Consider the following 19,781-nt stretch of genomic DNA (forward strand, 5'->3'; position numbering starts at 1 on the left):
GCCAGCGGCCCAACTGCTGTGACCCTGTTGCCAGGGCTCCAGGGGAGCCAGGGCAAGCAGCCGTCGCATCCTAAAGCCTTTTGGCCCCCAGGAAAGTAAGGCCTTTGGCTGGCTCCCACTTTCCCCGACACGGGCACGCAGGCCAGACCCTGGGCCTGCAGCTGGTCCCCAGCTGGGTCCCGGCCCTGAGGCTGCCTTTGTGTCCACACAAGGGAGACTGAGTTCCTCCCCTGCTCCTTGACCCTACATCCTGTATCCATGCAGAAGCAGCCCCCTGGCGGGGGGAGCGGATGGTGCCAGCTGCCCCAGAGAAGGAGCCTGACCACCTCGGTGACCTCTGCCTCCTCTGGGGTGTCTCAGGAAAGCCAGGCAAGAGCTGCCTATTGCAAGCCATTAAGCAAGCTAATGACCCGTGAAGGCTCCCAGCCCCTCCAGCCACTGGCCGTGCCTCCCCAGTGCTCAGGAGCCTGCTGTCTCCCCCTCACGTGGCCGCTGCCCACAACTACTATTATTGTGGGGGTGCGTTTTCTCAGACAGGATTGGGCCTTGGAACCAGGGCAGTGTATACAGCAGGCAGTTAATAAATATTTGCTTGAGGCCAGGTCCAGAGTCACCTTGATTTCCAGAGCTGTGGAGGGACCTGGGGTCCAGGGAAGATTGGAGCAAGGTGGCCTGTGGGCTCAGGACACAACCAGAGAAGTGAGCCCTCCAGACCTGCAGCCAGGTTCCTCATTCCCACGACCCCCACGGAAAAGGTGGCTGCCACCTCCCCATTTGTCAGGACCTAAGTTCTAATCTCTTCCCCAGCTCCACTGGGGTGGAAGACAAAAGGTAGCAGAGACTTTGTCATCCAAACTTGTGGGAACCTGGCTTCCATACCTGCTTTACTTGGGCCCCAGGTATGAGGGACAGACTCTGAATCCAGGATTGGTTTCCAGGAGTCCAGCCTACATTGCTTAGGATTGTGCTCAGAGCGAGGTTAGAGCCAGGGAAACACAGCCTGGAATGTACAGGGAGCCAGAACAGCCCTCCCCACAGGCTGCGGGACCCTGGAAGAGCCCTAAAAACCCATAGAGCCTCCACATTAGTGTGTGCTGTGCACTCTCAGACAACCTGAACAGCTGAGCTGGACCTGACGGCCACCATCTTCCACCCCAGACTCCAGGGCTCTTGTCTGCAAAAACGGCTTGATTGGCTGGATCTCAAAAGCCAGAACTAGTGGAAGAAGCTGGTGGTGGCCTGAGCCTCCCTACCACAGTAGACACCAGGTCTGTTTTTAAGATATAGGTGTGGGAGAAAGAATGAGACAAAGCCAGGATGTGGTGTGGTCATATTTATTTAAAATTCAAGTGAATTCCACAGGGCCAGGGAGGACTCCTCTTACCCCACAGAGTGGGGTCCCTGGCAGCCAGTCACATCTTTCTGGGGGTGGGCTGGCTGAATGCCCCTGAGGTGTCACTTGGAGCGAGGGCCTGAGCTTTCAGCATGGAGCTGCCATGAGCAGAATCTGGGCCAGAGACAGCACAGGCAGAGGTGGGCAGCCTTTGGGCTCAGGTGGTGCTACGGGCCCCAGGGTGCAGGGGAAGCACAGTTTGCAGAAGCGGACAGAGGAGACCTGCAGATAGCTCGAACAGAAACAAACCCCAATGCTTCCACCCCAGCCCCTCCCTGGACCCCATCAAGCCCCAAGCTACCTTCTAAGACGTGGGAAGGAGCTGTTTCCGTTGCCACCCGGTCACACACAAAAACCAACCAAGGCCCATCTTAAGGTTTGATCTTTAAATTGCTTAAAATTAATCAGTGCAAAGTGAGGTAAAAAGCCTGGCCTCCAGGCCAAGGCGGGAGGCTGGTCTTACACGAGCCTGCGTCTCTTGGAGTCCCGACCCACGGTACCCTCCTGTGTCTCTGCCTCACAGCCCAGTGGGGACACCAGGTTCAGCAGGGGGTCCTCAGAGGCTCCACCGAAGAGTGCCAGCAGAAGAGCCACTCCAAAGCCAGTGGCTCGCTCACCCTGTGGCAGAGGGGGTAGAAACCCTGAGCTCCCACAGCCTCCTCCTGGCCCTGGCCGGCCAGCCTACCGAGGCAGGTTCCCCCAGGCCTTTTCTTGGTGAGGGGATCCTGGAGCACAGCCAGAGTCCTGGGCCTCCCAGTGGCGTCCTGCCACCCTCAGGGCCAATGAATGGGTGAGGCCTTGGGCACAACCCCAGGTGCTGTTCCTGAACCCCCAGATCTGCTCAGGATGGGGAGGAGTCAGAAGGAGTCCTGGGCTCCCTGCTGAGCATGGGGTAGCTAGGAGGGACAACACAAGGCAACCACTCTATTCCCAGGGATGAAGAGACCAGAGGTGGGGGGGTATCACAGCTGGCCGGAGGCTGGGCCATGGACAATGTGACCCTTGACACAGACTGAGCTCGGTCAGCAGCTCTGGAGACAGAGAGGCTCCATAAGGACAAGAGGAGGGGCTGGCCCAGGCCAGCAAGGAGGGGTGGGGCAGGGGAGAATCCTAGCAGGAGGCAAGGACACCGGGGTGGCCCAAGGCACTTACTGCATGCACTGGTGCGGCGATGTCCAGGTGGACCCAGACCCCAGGCCAGTCGAAGCCGATGTGTGAGGCAATGAAGAGGCCCGCGCAGGAGCTGGGACTGTTGTCACGGTCCTACGGAGGCCAGATGCACAGTGACCTCCTGCTCCCAGCAGCAGGAGGGGTTTGGGTAGCTCCCAGGTGCCTATGTGGTCTCCCGCCCTGTCTGCCTTGTCCCATCATCCCTCGGTTGAGCCTCACCATGGCTGCGAGGAGGCCATGTGGCCAGCAGCACATGTGAGGGGAGGCTGAGGTCCAGCTGGAGGGCCTTAGCCACGGGCTGAGGAGTCAGCTCCACTCCAGGACAGGGGGAGCAGTGGGGGACCCAATGTGGCAACTGACTCAGACCCAGGAGTGAGTACAGAGCCCCAGACAAGTGGCAGGGAGGCCAGCGAGAGGCCCGTCTGCCTTGCGAACTGAACAGGCTCTTCCTAGACGTGCAACTGTACCCTGACCCGCCTCACAGGAGCCCCAGCATTGCTGCTGCAGCTCCGGGCACAGTCTCCAGGGAGCATGAACCCCGTGGGGGTATGGCCTGCCCACCTGTCTGGGCATAGCCCTCAGCCTTAGACCTACCGCCACCGAGTTCTTCATGTCAGCCACGGCCGAGGTAAACTCGCTGAAGTGCAGCTCCGGGCAGTAGACCAGGGGGTGCACCAGGTCCCCGCACTTCCGGCCGGCCTTCACACAGGCCGCTTCCCACTCGGCGCTGTTGGTGAGCACGGCCGCATGGTACTTCCCCGTGGCGATGCCCTGGGTCAGCGTCACACAGGAGCAACCAGGAGGAGGGCAGGAGAGAAACACAAAAGACAAAAGAGGGACAGAGAGGCAGACAGGGAAACAAAGAAATCAACAGAGAGGTGTGAGAACCCAAAAGAAAGAAACCGCACTGTGAGCTGGAGCCTGTGGAGGACAGGCTAGGGGTCAGGGTCCCAGCTCGCCTCTTCACCCACGTGGCACAAACCCTCCTGCCACCTCAGCTGAGGGTGAGAAGTTTGATGCCAGCAGCCCCATCCCACCTGCCTTCCCCACCTCAGCCTCTCAGCAGCTACAGCTAAGCCTGGGGCACCCACCTGAGCCCCGGTCAGCGTGGCCATGTCCAGGATAATGTCTGCTCCAAGGTCTTTGCAGGCGTAGGACACGCCATCAGCAAGCACCAGCCTGCCCTCTGCGTCTGTGTTGTTGATCTCCACTGTCCTGGGGGTCAGCAGAGAGCCCACTCAGGAATGCAGCTCTCCAGGGTGACGAGAGGGACTCCCCTCTGGGACCACAGAGACTCCATTTATTTTTTCAATATTGTTTTAGTTGCAGATGGACATAATACCTTTATTTTCTTTAATTATTTTTATTGATACTGAGGATTGAACCCAGTGCCTCACACATGCTAGGCAAGTGCTCTACTACTGAGCCACACCCCAGCTCCACAGAGACTCCATTTAGAGCTCCTGGTCCCTCAAGATTCCCGACCATCCCCATCCTTCCCTAGGAGGCATGGACACCCTGTCCCCTACAGGGCAGCACAGATGGCATCATGGTGGAGTTCCTCCCACCCTGGGCTGAATTTAGGGCTGACTTGGCCTGACCCTGGGAAGAAGGCCACAAGTGCACACTATAGGGTAAAGACAGCAAGGGATCAGGGAAGGGGAAGTCCAGCCTTACTTTCCCGAGTAGAGCAGGTGGATGTCATCAGGCCTCGTGGCATTGGGCCCCACTGAGTTCTCAGCCAAGCAGAACACAGCATGGAGGTTGTCTTTGAAGCCCTGGAGGGAGAAGTGGGCAGAGGCTTCAGATACAGCTAGAGGCTTAGGAGGGATAAGGCCAGCCAGGAGCTCTCAGACTCAAAGACGGACAGACAGAAGCTCCCAGGTGCACGGAAGGCAGCTCCAGGCAAGACCTGATGGGATGCCACCTGCTCCACCAGTGCACTCATGGGTGCGTCTCCTGAGCCCCTGTCCTCTGGAACCTGTGTGGTCTGGCACTTTAAATCCGGGGTTTGGGGTGGGTTTCCTCATGACTACGTTGCGGTCATGTGTTCTAGCAGGACTCCCACCGGAGAGCTGTGTCCTTCTCGGAGCACAGTATCAGGAGGCACACCTCGACTGTGCCCCTGTTCTGGAGTTGCGCATGGCTACAGCAAGTGCCATGCTCCAATGAGCACGGGCCTCTAACCAGCCTGCTTCCCACCTGCTTCCTCGCTCCACTCTTAACACCTGTTGATCATTTGTACCTGAAAGAATGATCACTGTGGTGTTGGCCAGATGACTTCCTATTCCCATTGTCCCCTCTATGGTTAGTGATCAGAATCCCACTGTAAGAAATGGTCCCTGGTTATTCTCCATTCATTTGCTGATCCCCACCAGGGTGGGTATGGGGCTTCCGAGGCTGCTCTGTGGGCTGAGTCACTACGTCATTATTTATCTCATGGCTCTCACTGAGGCACATTCCTTCTTGAGGCCGGCAGGAGACTGCAAACAAGGTGGACGGCAGTGTCCACATGGAGCCTGGGTCCAGGGTGCCTGTGGGAGGGGGATTTTTATCTACAGCAGGGCCCTTGGCCCCCCTTAGGTCACTGGCTATGGCCCCTGCAGGTAGAGAGGGACTGGCATCCCTCATGGCTGCCCACTAACGCATCAGTGTGAACTGCCAAGGGGCTTCCTGTGAAAAGGGAATTCAAACTGGAAAGAGTCTACCTGCGGCATTTTCCAGCCAGCCTGTCCCATGTGCCAGAGGGCACCCTGCTGGAGCAGCAGTCAGGGTAAATGGCCCTATGATCCCTCCAACTCTCCCACAGTGAGCAACCTACAGCTGGGCCGGCTCCCTGAGCTCCCTTCTGATACGCATATCTTCCAGGGAAGTGAGGTCTGGATGTGCCAGTGAGGTCCTGGGGGGAGGAAGGGAAGGGCCAGGCAGTAGGAGTCTGGTGTCACCACCTGCAGCCCAGCAGCTGCGCCAGGCAAGGGCCTTATTGAATGCTGGCCGCTTCCCTTGTTAGTCTCCAGCCAGCAAGGAGCACAGACACCTGCTCCTTCTCCAAATGCCCCCATCTGGGCTCTGCAGGACAGTAGTACTCACCTGTAAGCCCTAGAAGACCCTGTCCACGTGTGGCACTAGCAGGACACAGGCAAGAGCCAGCCTGACAGTGGAGCAGGGACTCTGGGATGTTCCAACCTCTGGCATCCTGTACCTCCCATGTACCCACGGACCGGGCTGCAACGACTATTAGAGGGAGCCACCTAAGCCACATGGGAGGCACACAGAAAACCAGGAGGCCCCGCACTGGCCTCTGGCTCCTCTCCCATGCAGGCTACAGGTGGAACACCTGACCAGTCTGAGCCAGCAACTGGGTTTTTGTTTTTCAATTTTAAGTTTACCCCAAGGAACCAGCCTTCTCAGGTAGTGCCTAAGGGAGAAGAACATCCTGTATCTAGTGACACTAAAGGGCTCAGACTCTCAAAAGCTGCCTTGGAAAAGCTGCAATAAGGAGCTTATGGCTTAGGACACCCAGGGCACACTCTGTTTAATAAGCATGTTTTACTGCTCTGGGACTTCTGGGCTTCCCAGGATGTCACCCAAGAGTGATCACAGCCAGCAGGCAAGGTCAAGTCTTGAGTTTCTACCAAAGTGAGGGAGGAAGCAGGCTGGGCCTGGGAGTGGGGGAGTCAATCCTGGGGAGACATTTCCTAGAAGAGTGTCGATGCCCAGAAGGCTGTGGGTGGAATGACTGGAACACTTGGGCGGGGGGCTCAGCCCAGGGTCCGTTCTTTGGGATCATGCTTACTGCATGCCACGTGGCTTTAGGCCAGCCTCCCTCAATCCAAGCCAGGCCTTGAGTAGTGGGCAGGGTGGACCTGCCCTCAGGCTCACAGTCTGAGGAAGACATGATCATCCAGAGCAGCCCTGATAAAAGAAGAGAAGCTCTGGGACCCATGAAGGACCCAAGTGCAGAGAAGGGACGGGCCCAGCTGTGCAGACACAGGAGGGACCCTGGCTGGGGCTGGAGTGGAAAGGACAGGGCAGAGCCCACAGGAAAGCCCAGAACGAGCACCTGCAGAGGGTGGGGTCTCACTCACCTGCTTGACGGCAGCTCTGAAGGCCCCCAGGACAGCTGCAGCACCCCCACAGTCCCGCTTCATCCCAGGCATGGTGGTCTGCAGTAGCACAACAGTGGGGCAGGAGAGTTACTCATGGGGACATGCAGTCCAGCTGGCAGCTGCCCCTGCAGCCCCCACCCCACCTGCACAGCCCCACACAGGGCTCCCAGCCCACGAGGACCTGAGGCCAGGCCATGGAGCGCGCCCAGGATGCATGACACTGACTCTTGAAGGAGCTATTCTCTAAGCAGCGGGAGAAAACGGCCAAGGACGGGGGCACCCTTTTGTTTCAGTAGAGTTTGGAACTGCCAAGTGGTAACTGGGTGGTAGGGAGAGCGAGAAGCCACCCAGAGCTCTGGATTCGCCGTGTGGAGCATCACACACACCAGCCCCACACTGATCCAGCCACCCAGCCCCCATGTCAGCCTAGGTCTATCGGCAGGGCCTCTTCATATCCACTTCTCCACCTGAATTGTGAGGAAGAAACCAAGGTGCAGGAAGCTTCTGTGGCTCCCCCGGGGATACTGGTCAGCATGGAGGGTCTGGACCAGGCTTCCAGGTGGCCATCAGAATTATGGTCCCTCCTGGACTCGGAATCCTGAGGTGATGAGCTCACCAACGAGCCAAATCGCTTGTGTTCTCCACACCTTGCAGGTTCCTGCCCCCACACACTTAGGGTAGGGAAGGCTGCTGCCCAGCCAGCACCCCGTACAACCGCCTGGCAGTTGGCATTTGCATGGCTCTAGCTCCCAGCAGCAGAGCCCTGGCAGAGTAAACCTCAAGGCTGTCGAAGGCTCCCCTGGGGGTTCTCCCTCTCCAGGCACAGCTTGTCATGGCAGCCTGTCCACTTGTCCTGAGCAGGGCCCCACCCTGGTTTCTGACCTGCCAGCCTGGCACACTCTCACACTCCTCTCAATTCCTGCCCCTCCCCGCCACCAGCACCTTCCTGGAGCCACCTCCACCTGGCTGTCTGCCCTTTTCTGCTGCTTCTCTGGGTGGGTGCCTCCTGTCCCTGGTCCCCACCTCTAGCTATCAGCACAACCTGGTCACCCTAATGTCAGTGCATCCCATCAGAAAGGGCCAGCTCCACCTTCCTCCACAGTTCAGCATCTCCTGACTGAGCTGGGTCCTGGAGCCCTAGGTAGAGACACGCCCCACGAGGATGGGAGAGCCACTTCCATAAACTATAACCGCGAGAGTGCTTACACACGTCTACATTTTATAGGTTCCCAGCTGTAACTGACAAATTCATATTTTAAATTAACAACAGGTGCTCAGACATAAAGATTTGAACTTCAAATTCACTGAGTGATTCTTGAGCCCTGATTGTATTACACGAGTCTTGAATTTTGGTGGAAAGTATTTTTAGATATAAACTGAGCTGCTTTTATAATTGAGTGGAAATGATCCATCTAGCACTACTGAAAACAAACTGTCTTTCCGCCCTAATTGTTGGGCAGGCATGGGGCTGTATAAATGGAAAAACGGGGCCTTGGGTCTGGAATCTAACCATTTCAAAATGACCTGCACAGAAACCATCTCCAGACGGTTGTTCTCGGAACATCACATGTCCTCGGAACATCACATGTCCTTGGAACATCGCATGTCCTTGTCACAGGTGCCACTGTGCCACCTCCCAATCATAGGCAGAAAACTGCCAGGTTCACGAATATAGCTCGATTGATTGCACAAAGTTCCACCAGCCCCTGAGTGTCCTTTCCATCTTTATAAAAGAAGCGATGTTCCTGGTGATGCTTAGAGTCATTCGCCTTTTTTGTTCATTAACTAATGGTGCAGAAGTCCAGGGAGGGTTAAAGAGCTGGAGGCCCCCGCAAGATCACAGCCACAGCCCAAGAGAACGAGGAGTCACTGGGTTCCTCTCCAGGCCATCCAGGAAAAGAAATTTCACTGAGGAAGTCCCTTGTTGGAGCAGTGCAGTTGATTTTCGAGACCTCGACCCCAAGTGCAAGCACGATCACTGTTCTGTGTGGCCAAGGCACTGCTGCTATGTCTGCCAGGGTGGCTGGTCCCAGTAGAAGCTCTGTGGCCTCTGTTTGAGAGAAGGGCTCTACCAGTCACTCTGCCCAGGGGCAACAGACAAGGGAGGCACTCAGATGGAGGTATCTGGCAGGTATTTTCTAAAGTGAACAAAGTTAGCTTCTCATCTCCAGCAAACAGCCAGCACTGGTTATCACCAATGGTAACTCTTGAGTTCTCAAGAACAGATCAGAACCTTGGAAAACGTCCACGTGCCACTTGATGGGCTCCCCCTGACACAAGGATTTTTCTGATGAGCTGGGCAGTGACATCAGCAAATCTGAGCTTTTGAAAGTATATAGTTAGATGTGTTAAAATGTGGGGTTTCTACCTCCCTCTGTGAACCCATATTCTCCAAATGACCCATGCATGATATGACAAACACACATCTAAGGCTCAACAACTAGCAGATGAGAGCACAGAAGTGCACTGATGGCTTCAGATTTCATGTCATAACCAACCTTTAAGAAAATACCACTTGTCGAGTTTTGGTGTAATAGCAAAGAATGTCTATGATTATCTGACATATTTCTCCCTGTTCCAATCATAAAATGTGTGAGGCCAGATTTTCTTAATATATTATGAATAAAACATATTGCAATAGACTGGACACAGAGGCAGATACAGACCCCAGCTGACTTCTATTAAGCAGATACTAGCGAGTTGCCAAAATGTATGATGCTACCCTTCTCATTACATTTTTAAAAATTTTTGGAGTTTTTTTCATAAAATTATTCTGCTCATGTTAATGTGTAACAGATCTGTGTTATTTTCAGATGAATTATAAAGATCTTTTACACATCTCAGTTTTAATTTCTAGCACAGTGATATTAATAAGTATTAATAGGTGTCACTGTCAATGTCAATAGTGTGCTCTACCAAAAAGTCTACTGGTTCTTGAGTTTCAGATACATGATAAACAAAGGCTCTTTTGGTATTAATACTTTTTAAGAGTATAAAGGGGTCCAGAGTAACATCTGAGACTTGCTATTCCATGCTGATCCTCATTTGCCTTTGAAATCTCTGCAAATGAAATTGCAATGGTTCTTGCAAACTTGGGAGCTCTGCTGGCCCCAACCAGCTTGCTTTTTGAGAAGGGCAACTGCTGCACCATTTGCTCTTGAGATGGCCACTATGTTGCTCCCTGTGTTGAGTTTTGTACCAGTCCTTAGGTGAGGTTGTGAGTACCTTCAGGTCCTGACTTGAATCTGCCAACCTCTGGGGCCTCAGTGAGTAGCCCAGAGCCCAGCCTAGTAAGGCTCAGGAAAAACCCGACTCATTAACAGTTCTAAGTGCAGGGTTCAGGTGGACAAGTTCAAAGTGGATGGTCCTGGGCACTGGGCCATTCCATGTAGCAAAGGGCCTGCACAGTACTCTGACCTTAGAAGGAGGCTGGGGCTGTCTCATTTTTGGAGAATGACCTGGAGCCATGGAAGGTACCCCATGATGTTTTCTCTTCTAGCTCTCCTGAGACCAAGGCCTCCCTGGAGCCACCTGTCTGAGGCCAAACAGGTGAGTTAGGCGCCCAAGGGAGCAGTTAGAGCCATGGGCAGGAGATGTTCCCAGGAAGAAACCCTGCGTCTTCCTCTGGCCCTCCAACAAGCCAACCTTAAGAATGAGCATCGGATCCCAGGAGAAGACAGGCCACCCTCTGCAGGCCGGGAAGCAGTTGCCCAGGGCAACAGCAAGGGAGTATGGGTGCAGGGCAGGCAGCCAGTACCCGGTGGGGGTGCACGGCTTGTGCAGGATTTAAAAGTATTTGTGAGGGGCTCACGGTGGGCCTCCTTGTTAGTATAACTGAGCACTGGTGTCTCTAAGGTGTCAGTAATCAAAGATTCCTTTCAAAGAACACCCGTGGCTGGTCGAAACGTGAACAACTGCTTTGGCGTCTGCTGCATCTTAACCATGTCTGTGAAGCTTTGTGCCCGTCTCTTCCTCACTCGTCCCTGGGCAGTGCCCTCCTACAGGAGGTCACGCTGGCCAGCTGCACCCCTGCCCACCTGCCAGCCACTGGAAGATGGTTCCCTGGCAAGGGTTTTAGGGACTGGCTCTGCTGACTGGGGCCCCGGCTGGTCCCCTCTCCCTCTGCCATTCTGTCCACAGACACTTGAAAGCCGTTAGAGTGGATCCTGGGGAACCGAGAGCATGGCCAGCGCTGCAGTTTGTGGAATGTCCTGTGGGACAGGATGTCCAGAAATCTCCGCTGAGTCCTGTGGTGAGGACCTCAGTATCTGCACCTCGATCACCTCACGTGACCCAAATGCCTCACAATCTAATTAGCAGCATCGTTGCACCAGTGGTGACTAAAGACAGACAGGAGCTGGGGCTGCCTGTCGGACACGGATGAGTGGAGAAGGCTGATGTGAGGAAGGTAAGCACGGAGAAGCCGAGGCCCAAACACTCGAGCACAGCGTCCATTACAACAGACCAACATGGAGGCTTAAGGTTTTTTTTCTATTAAAAAATCCATTAATGAGAGGCTGGGGATGTAGCTCAGTTGGTAGAGTGCTCGCCTCACATGCACAAGGCCTTGGGTTCAATCCCCAGCACCACCAAAAAAAAAAAAATATATATATATATATATATATATATATATATATATATACTAATGATATTTAAAGTGTTGTGCATTGCTGTTTTCTTTACTTGTACTGGGATATTTATTTTCTTTTTAATTTCTTTACCAGCATATTAATATGTATGGAATTCAATAAAAGAGTGTTCACTATTGGTGGGGCTATTTTAAAACCTTTATTATTAGTTTCATTTCCTGATTAGTCCTGAAAATAATTTTGTTTTTTTAGAGGAGGGATATTAAAAAACGATCATCCACTCCAGGTATTAAATACTTTAGGTATGCAGGAAGTACTCAACACAGCAGCACAAGTCTCTACCCTAAACACCAACCAACATTGGATCAATGTCAGGGAGGCAACAGGGAGTGGAGAGGCCTGCGGCAAACCAGGGATCGAGGATGTGCTCACGAGGTAGCTACCACTCAGCCCCGGAGGAATGTACCAGGTGAGAATCCAGAACTCCTGAGTTTACAAATGATGATGAATCCAGTCTTTTATGAGAACTTTTCCTGTTTTGAAGTGTTCAATTTCTAAACCATATGGTCAAGGGGATGCATGTGTGGGCCCTCTGGCTGTGGCCAGCTCCTGAGGCCTTCTCTGGAGGAGCGGAGCTTGTTCTCTCCCCACTGCCCTTTTCTCTCCTAGGCCCTCTTCTGGGTCTCCTAGGGAGTCGAGGCACTCCCTTCCCAGTTGGCTCCTTCCCAGACCTTCCCTGACAGCCCAGCCCAGGCCTGGGCACAGTGGCTGCTCCACAGTGTGCCAAGTCAGCTGCCCAGATGGACACCTGTGTGGAGAGTGCTGGCCACACAGGTGGAGGTCAGCGCTGACATTCCTCAGGCATCCGGAGATGCCCTCGAGAAGCCATATCACAGGTTCTCCGTGGACAGCCACTCAGCACATCCCCATAAGAAGCACTTCCCTCGCATTTGTGGAGCACCTGTTTCTGAGAGGCCCTGTTCAGCCCCGCCACACAGCATTCCCTCATGGAAACCTGGGGTGGGCCACGAGACACGGCGGGCCCCCCCGCCAGCTCTTCAGCCTGATCTCCCTGGCCCTGCTTCTCACCCTTTCACCATTTCTGTGGCTCCCCTCTGGCGACTGTCCAGGGTTTGCTGTTCCTGTGTCCTGTACCAAGTGTGAGCGTGAGCTCCAAGTGTCCCCACAAAACTGCTCCTTCTCAGAAAAGGAAAAGACTCATGGACTCCCTCCCTAAATCAGCTCAACTCTGAGCTCTGGGGAACCTGGCTACCTCCCTACGGCTGCTCTGGGGGAGCAGGATGAGCTGGCCTGGACCCAACCCTTGGACCCACCTCACCTTCCCTTTGATGCTGAGGCCCCCGGTGTCATAGACGATGCCCTTGCCTACCCACGCAATGGTCTGCGTGGCTCCGTCCGGGCTGTGGCTGAGGACCGCTAGAGCTGGGGGGTGCAGGGCAGCTTTGCCTACCCCATAGATCCCTGTAGGAGTAGGGAGAGGAGGGTGAGGTACAGGCTGCACAGGCAGGGACTCCAGAAGGCCCTGGGCACATCCACCCCGATACTGGCTCACAGATACTCTCCTGGACAGCTGTGCTGCCCTAGCCCTTGCCCAGCTCCCTCCTGCCCCAGCCTGCATGGGACCTGGGAGTGCAAATTAGTTCCAATGTCTGAGGCTGCGAGTGATCCTGTGCAAAGTATCATCAGGCAAGAAAATCCACTGAGCAAAAAAACACTGTATCATTTCCAAAAGGAAACGAACAGGCTCCCAGAGTGAAATGATTCTTGGATGAAGCTTCAGGGCCACCCGGCCCACACTCATCCCCCGGCCCTGAGCCTGCCTGCCTGGGAAGCCTGTACTGCCTGCTGCAGCCCACTCCCACAACCCATGGCTTGCTCACCCCCCAGGTTTACATGCCACTTTTCCCAAGAAAAACAGAACTTCCCAGGGCAGAGGCCACATCCCCTGGTGCCTGGGCCACTGAGTCAAGAGGTCATGGTGGCTGCCGGACAAGCTCCCGCAGAACCCAGGGCAAACGCCACCTCTGAGAAACTTGCCCCAACCTAAGAGGCTTCTACCTCCTGGTTTATGTATCTGTGGGTGCGCTTAGTGACCCCTCCACTGGGTGTTCACGTCCTGTGCAGTATGGGCAAGTCCTAACCAAGAGCACAGCAGAGGTGACAAGATGCCTCCCCTGGGATGAGATGACAAGAAAGCGGGCTCCCACCTCTCACTCTCCCTAGAGCCCAGCTCTGAGGGCAGCTGCCGTGCTGTGAGCTACCCGTGGAGAGGCACAGGACACAGCAGGGAGAGGCCCTGGGCCACGGAGGCATCCCCAAGTCCCCATGGAGGTGTGGGAAGCTGTCTATTGCCTCCAGCTGCCAGCTACCTTGGGGCTAATCTGTTTGGCAGCCACAGGTAACTACAGCATCGGAACCCCAGCCCCCAGCCCTGGGAAAGCCCCGGGGCAGCCCAGGCACATGCCTTTCTCTGGTTCCCAGGCAGTGGGAGGACGGCCTGAGCAGTCAGGGGAGGCCTCTGAGGAAATGCTCCTGCAAGCGAGGCAGGACAGAGACAGAGGAGAGGCAGGACAGCCACCACCGCAGGATGTCCTGGGTGGAGGATTCCCACTGGAGAGCCACCCACACAAAGGTCCTGACTGGGACGTGAACTTGTGTATTCGAGGAACAGAGAGGCCCTGCTGAGCTGGCCTAGGAGTGGGATGCACAGGGTGTGGAGGCTGCTGGAGGGAAGGACTTGGGCCGAGCGGCTTCCAGAATGTGCATCATAACCTGGACGGCTGCCCCTCCCTCCCCCAGAGATGGTCTGCTTCCCAGGTTCTGGCCTGGGCTTAGACACAGGATGCAGTTTGGGACAATTCACCATGTGACTCGCTGACCCCCTGCCACCAAGTGGCTCTGGCTACCCACACCAGGCCCCAACCTGGGAGCTGCAGCCCGCACCCACCTCCAAAGCCTCTTGTCTTCAGCTCCTCATCGCGGATGATGGTTGGGGTGATCCCCAGCTCTTTTCCGACTCTGTTGATCTCCTGGACACATTCACGGAAAAAGCAACAGCACAGAGACCATGAGGAGGCTGGCCTTAAAGCGAGGCTGGGGCCTGCAATGAGCCAACACCCATGTGGTGGGAGAGGAGCCAGCCTTGGAGGCCAGCGGCTGGGATTCTTGTGATGAAGGCGCACCCTCCACCCTCGCCAGCTCCCTGCAGTTCATGGCTGTGGGCCTGCTGGGGTCTCAAGGCAGGTCTTGTCCTCCCAGTGCCCTTTGCTGAGGCTGCGGCCTCGGAGCTGGGTGGACAGCATAATAACCTCATGGGAAACAGCCTCAGGATTCCAGGGCGAGGTCAGAGAGTGTGGACAGCCCCAGGTTTCTCTGCCTCTGCTTGGGGTCTGCAACACCCACCCCAGTTGCCCCCCTGCCCCCACTGTTTGCAAAGGCCAGGGACAAACCTCCAAGAAGGCATCGGTGTTCATCTCATTGCAGGGCGTGTCCACAATGCGGGCAGCCAGCCGCACACCTTCTGTGGCATTTGTTAAGCACTAGGAAAAATGAAAAAGACTGTCACAGGGGCTGGGGACCTGGGGGGAGGGGGGAGAGGATACCCTCTCCTCATCCATTTCCCCAGGAGCCCAAAGGTACCAGAGGTTCCCAGGCACAGGAGACAGGTGGGAGGCAGAGGAAGGCCCATCTGCCCTCCCTTGAGACTGGGACCCACAAATGGAGAGTTCTACATGGTGACCACCCAGACCCCTAGCACTGCACAGCCCTGAGGCCCAACGCCCTGATTTCCTATTCAGGGTCCTTTCCAAAACCTCCATCCTCCCGCCGCCATCCTGCCACATCTGAAGGACACTGAATGCACGCTGGGCACAGCCACCTCTGGCCTCATTGGGTTCAGTACCCTTCCTTCACCTTCAAACTCCGGCCACCCTCCTCCTGTACCCACTCCCCAGTCACGGGAGGTGCTACCCCCACAGGGACCCCACGTGAGTGTCACAGGCTCCTGGGGGCATGCAGCTCCGACTGCCCTGTTCTCCTTATCACTGGACAGCATGCTCTGGGTACAGGGTTTGGGAGAGAGGAACTGGACTGAGCCCTACCACAGGGACCTTATGTGTCCACCCAGCACCCAAGAAAGCACTGGGAGGGGCCGGTGAGGAACACAGAAGCAGAGGTCACAGGGCCCAGAGACCTGCTGCTCTCCCACCTGTGCCCGCCTGCTCACTCTTGTCTGCCCACAGCAGACTCTGGAGGACCCCTGCCCCACAGTGGTTCCCACTGCCCACCCCAAGCCTCAGAAGCTTCAGGCAGCTGGCTGCATCAGGCCCTCCTCACTGGCCACAAGGAAAGGATATTAAGAGAAAAGCAGCACAGTGCCTGCGGGGGCGCGGGCCACCGAGTTCATCATCAGCTCCCCCAGGCCCTGCACGTCGCAGAGGGCAGGCGCGAGGTCGATTCCAATAGCCTGGCCACCGCCCCCGCCCTGTCTGCTTGCTGCTTGAGCCACTGCCTGTCCCAGGTAATTAAACCCCGAAGCCTCAAAGGTAGAGACCTGGGACTTGACAGCTCGGATATGAGATGTGCAGCCCTTGACGCCTGTCAGCAGCTCTTGTCCTGTCTGGGAAGTGCGTCAGTGCAGTAGCACTGGCCTCAAGGGAGGCAGCCGTGACCTTGCAGGCCCCACCAAGCTCAGCTCTGGCGCAAAGCAAGGGATGGCAGGGCACAGCACGCAGGTCTGTCTCCTTATCACAAGAGCAGGGCCATTCATTCATTCTGTCCACACATACGTAAGGACCTACTATGTGCCAGGCATCATCCTAGACTTTGGGGGTCCAAAGATGCCTGAGGGACTCAAGGGCAGCACATCAGGTGACCACACACTAATCCATGAAAGCATCAGACAAGTGGGCAACCACAGGACTCAGAGCCCAGGGGCGGGGGTGGGGGGCGTTGAGGAGGTTCCCTGGTGAGGAGAAAGGAGAAGGCTGTGTAAAGGCTACAGAGTGTCACTCCCTAAATACATTTGACAACTGAGGGACAGCTGAGCAGGAGGCAGATGGGGGTGTGGGGCACAGGATCAGGGTGGGCAAGAGGGGGAGGGAAAGGGGAATCCAGCCTGAGGTCTGCGGGATGGTGGGCCTGGAGCTCAGAAGAACTCCCTGGAGACAGAGGGAGCAGGGAACAGGGGGTGCCCAGAGTGCCTGACAAGACCCAGCATGGAGAAGGTAGGCTTGGAGAGGCTGGAAAGGGGGCACGAGAGGTTGTGGCAGGTTGGGAGAAATGGGAAACTGGCTCCCAACAGGTGGGGGCCTCAAGGACAAGGGACAAGGCTCTGGTCCAGCAGGCAGGACCCTTAAAAACATTGGCAAGGGGGCAAAACCCAGGTTTGGGTGGTGGGTAAATAAAGGGAATTAAGAAAAACGATTGGACTATGTCATTTAAAATTCTGGAGATGAAGAGAAAAAAGAGTTGATTCAATGGCAGAGACAGAAGCATGTTCCCTCCTTCTATGGAGGGGACATTACAGGGCTCAGAGAGGAGCTGCAGACAAAGCGGGGGGCCGAGAGGGAGTCTCACCAGGCTGAAGGCGATGGCCTTCCTGAGACAGAAGTGAAGGGGAAGCTCTGGAGCAGGAGGCAGGTGACTGGGTCTGGCTGCTGAAGCAGGTGGCCCAGTGAGGCAAGGCCACAGCAATGGTGTCAGGGCAGCTATGAGGGACCAGGGGCTTCAGGTCAGGCCCATACACAGGCTCAGAGGCTGGAAGTGCTTCCAGCTTGGCCTGCCAAGGACCATCCTCGGGACCAAGTGGAATAACATCTGTATAAGTGCTCTGGGAAGGGTGACGCATAACGGGGTGGTTGTGTAAACCCAGCCAGAACAGAATCCTGAAAACAGCGCCTCCCATGTTGGACTCCCAGTGACTGCCCCCTGGGGACTCCCAGGAATGGCAGCAGCCCTACTGTCCTCCCCTGGGAGGGGGCGGCATCTCTCAGGTGGAGAGCTCCTGGGGGCCCAGGGACAGGGTATGCACCTCCAGACACCCACTTGCAGAGTGGACAATTCCACTGGCCCGTTGTCCTGTCCCACTAGGAAAAATTCCACTGTGACAGTCCTCTTCTCTGTGCGACGAGAAGCCCCTGAGCGGTGGCTGAACAGAGGGAAGGCGCGGGCCAGGGCACAGGCAGAGGCGAAGACATCTGGTTGCTCACAGACCATCTGCAGCATAGGGAGAGAGGCAGGTGGGGCCCAGGACCAGGGGGCTCCACGGGGCCACCCATAGCTGCTTTCTAGAGCAGCCCCAACATCAGCTCCAGATGAAGTCCTGCAGAATGGGTGCCCCAGTGATCCCATTCCTCAGGTGCCTTCAGAGTGACTTGAAGCACTTCTCGCTCCATAAGCAAAAGGATGTTGGCCACCAGCTTACCAGACACAGGGAAGCACGGACATGAGGCTTAGCCTCAGGAAATCTAGGCTGGAGCCTCTGACTGGCCACTTTCACTGACCTGGGGTAAATCACTTGGTCTCTTGGGACCTTTTACAAGGCAGGGACTGTGATATGAGGTCCCAGGGGCCAGAATGCCCTGCTGTCCATAGAGGGCCCTGAGCTCCCAGAGCAGCCCTTTTCTCAGAGGCACTCACCAGAATGCAACGATGGGTTCCAGGTGGCAGGCAGGTCCGCACAAGCCTGGTGATGAAGTGGGCGGCGGAGGGGCTGTTGTGTCTGCTCACCCTGGAGGGCAGGGCTGCCACGGTGGCGCAATTCAGGTAGAGGGGGCAGCTGTCCGTGGGGTTGGGGTTGAGTGTGGCCAGAGCGGCCTGCCAGAGCTAGATCATAAGGGAGACAAGAGAGACCAGACTTCAAACAGCCGCGGGAGCGGGCCCTGCCTGCCTCACCAGCACTTCCCAGGCTCCCCACCCTGCAAGTGGGAGCTGTGTGTCCCTGGCTGGCACCTCCCACCCTCGTGGGATCAAGCCTGGGCCTGAGAGACGGTCAGGGGCCCCTCTGATTCAACACTTGGACACCAACTCGGTGGGGCTTGGCCAGTTTCCACTGAACGGGGTCAGGGGCCAGATGCCACGAGGAAGGCCGGCTCTGCAAGCCAGGCCTGCGCGTCCGTCCGGGGAACCAGGCCGGGAGGCGCGGGCGCAGCAGGCCAGGCCGGCGCCGGCGTCCGGGACCGCGGGGCCCGGGGCGGGCTGTGTCCGCGGGCGGGGCCTGCGCGCCGCCGGGCCTGGCTCCCGGGCGCATGGCGGCCGCGGCCCGCTCACCTCCTCGGTGACCCGGGGCTGCAGCTTCCCGCGGACGTGGCTCCAGGGCACGCGGTGTAGGTGGTGCAGTTGCCCGAGCAGCAGCAGGGGCCGGCTCTGCGGGTCCGCGTCCCCCGCGCTGGCCTGGAACTGCAGCCCCACGCTCGCCATCTTCCCCGCGCCGGCCGCCGGCCGCCGCGCCCCGCTCCGGCCCGCTCGGCGCCGCCCCGGCCCGCGCCCGCCCCGCCTCCCCCGCCGCGGGCCGCGCGAGACGTGCAGGGCCCGCCCGGGGCGCGAGGGGGCGCGAGGGGCGCGGGCCGGGGCGCCGAGGTTCCGGGAGGGCCTGGCCGCCGCCCCGCAGGCCCCACCGGCCTGGCCAGGCCCCGGGAGCGCGGACGCGCGGCCCTTGGCGGGGCGGCCCACCGCGGTCTTGGCCCCAGGCCAGCGCCCAACTGCTCTCGAGGCCTTGCCCTCCAAACAGTGGGTTCCTCGACGGTGACCAGACCCCACTTTGCCAGTCACACCCATGCACGTGAGAGGGGCGACGTGGACCTGGGTTCCCTTCCAGGCCGCTGATTCTAAATGGTCAAGGAGAAATGCAGGCTCGCCCTGCCCGCTGGGGGCCCTTCCTCAGCCCACCACTTGTGACAGTGGGAGCAAGCTGTCCCTCCAGCCTTCTACCCAACTTGGGCAGAGGAGACCCACACCTGAGTCACCTCTCTGGGAAGGAAAGGCCCTCTGCATGGGTTGGGAGCACTTGCTGAATGGTGGAAGGGCCCCTGGTGTCGGAATAGGAAGACCTGGTGGAGGCAGGGGTCCTGACTTCTACACGGTTCAGGGTTTTTTTTTTGAAAATAGCCATCTGTTACCCCCTCTTCCCTCCGCCTGGTTGCTCAGGGCTGTCGGCACCCTTCTCAGTTCTGTACATCACTCCTCTTATTTTGAATTTCTTCTTCATCCATCTTGAAAACAAACAAAAAAGCAAAGGCAACTCCGTACATGATATTCCACCACTGACCTCCCAGCTGCCCCACCCCCCTTGTCATGGCCCAGGAGCCACCTTCCATCTTCCCTGTCTGCACCCTCTTGTCCTACTTCCCAGGAGGCTGGGCCACCCCCACCCCACCTCCTAGCAGCTACTGAGGCTGGAGTGGCAGCAGCCTGAAGCCAGGCCTTTGTGTCTGCTTTTGTCCTGCAGTGCCCAGCTCAGAGCAGGCATCCCCAAATAGCTGTGGAATGAGTGAAAGGAAT

General features: G+C 56.9%; 1 protein-coding gene across 2 annotated transcripts; it reads right to left on the reverse strand.

Annotated features, from left to right (window-relative positions):
- Positions 1-1,318: 1,318 nt before the first annotated feature.
- Positions 1,319-18,733, reverse strand: Npepl1 (aminopeptidase like 1). Of its 2 annotated transcripts, XM_027946430.2 has the most exons (12): positions 18,552-18,733; positions 17,922-18,107; positions 17,328-17,498; positions 14,732-14,821; positions 14,230-14,311; positions 12,601-12,743; positions 6,652-6,729; positions 4,241-4,341; positions 3,655-3,778; positions 3,158-3,334; positions 2,546-2,656; positions 1,319-2,011 (listed from the first exon to the last, which is right to left on the reverse strand). In XM_027946430.2, exons 1-12 carry the CDS (start codon positions 18,699-18,701, stop codon positions 1,853-1,855), a joined length of 1,572 nt encoding a protein of 523 aa, XP_027802231.1. In that variant the 5' UTR covers positions 18,702-18,733; the 3' UTR covers positions 1,319-1,852. The 2 variants fall into 2 exon arrangements, with proteins under 2 accessions (XP_027802231.1, XP_027802232.1); XM_027946431.2 differs by lacking the exon at positions 17,328-17,498.
- Between the last annotated feature and the right edge of the window lie 1,048 nt (positions 18,734-19,781).

Source organism: Marmota flaviventris, chromosome 2 (genome assembly GCF_047511675.1).
Source record: "Marmota flaviventris isolate mMarFla1 chromosome 2, mMarFla1.hap1, whole genome shotgun sequence".
Classification (NCBI taxonomy): domain Eukaryota; kingdom Metazoa; phylum Chordata; class Mammalia; order Rodentia; family Sciuridae; genus Marmota; species Marmota flaviventris.

What these genes read in the sequence shown, in the direction of transcription:
- Npepl1 (XM_027946430.2), bottom strand. Translation starts at nt 18,701, where the DNA reads ATGGCGAGCGTGGGGCTGCAGTTCCAGGCCAGCGCGGGGGACGCGGAC. An exon ending in ACATGAAGAACTCGGTGGCG is followed by an intron (nt 2,657 to 3,157) that starts GTAGGTCTAAGG and finishes TGGCCTCCGTAG; the next exon opens with GACCGTGACAACAGTCCCAG. An exon ending in TCGCCGCACCAGTGCATGCA is followed by an intron (nt 2,012 to 2,545) that starts GTAAGTGCCTTG and finishes CCTCTGCCACAG; the next exon opens with GGTGAGCGAGCCACTGGCTT.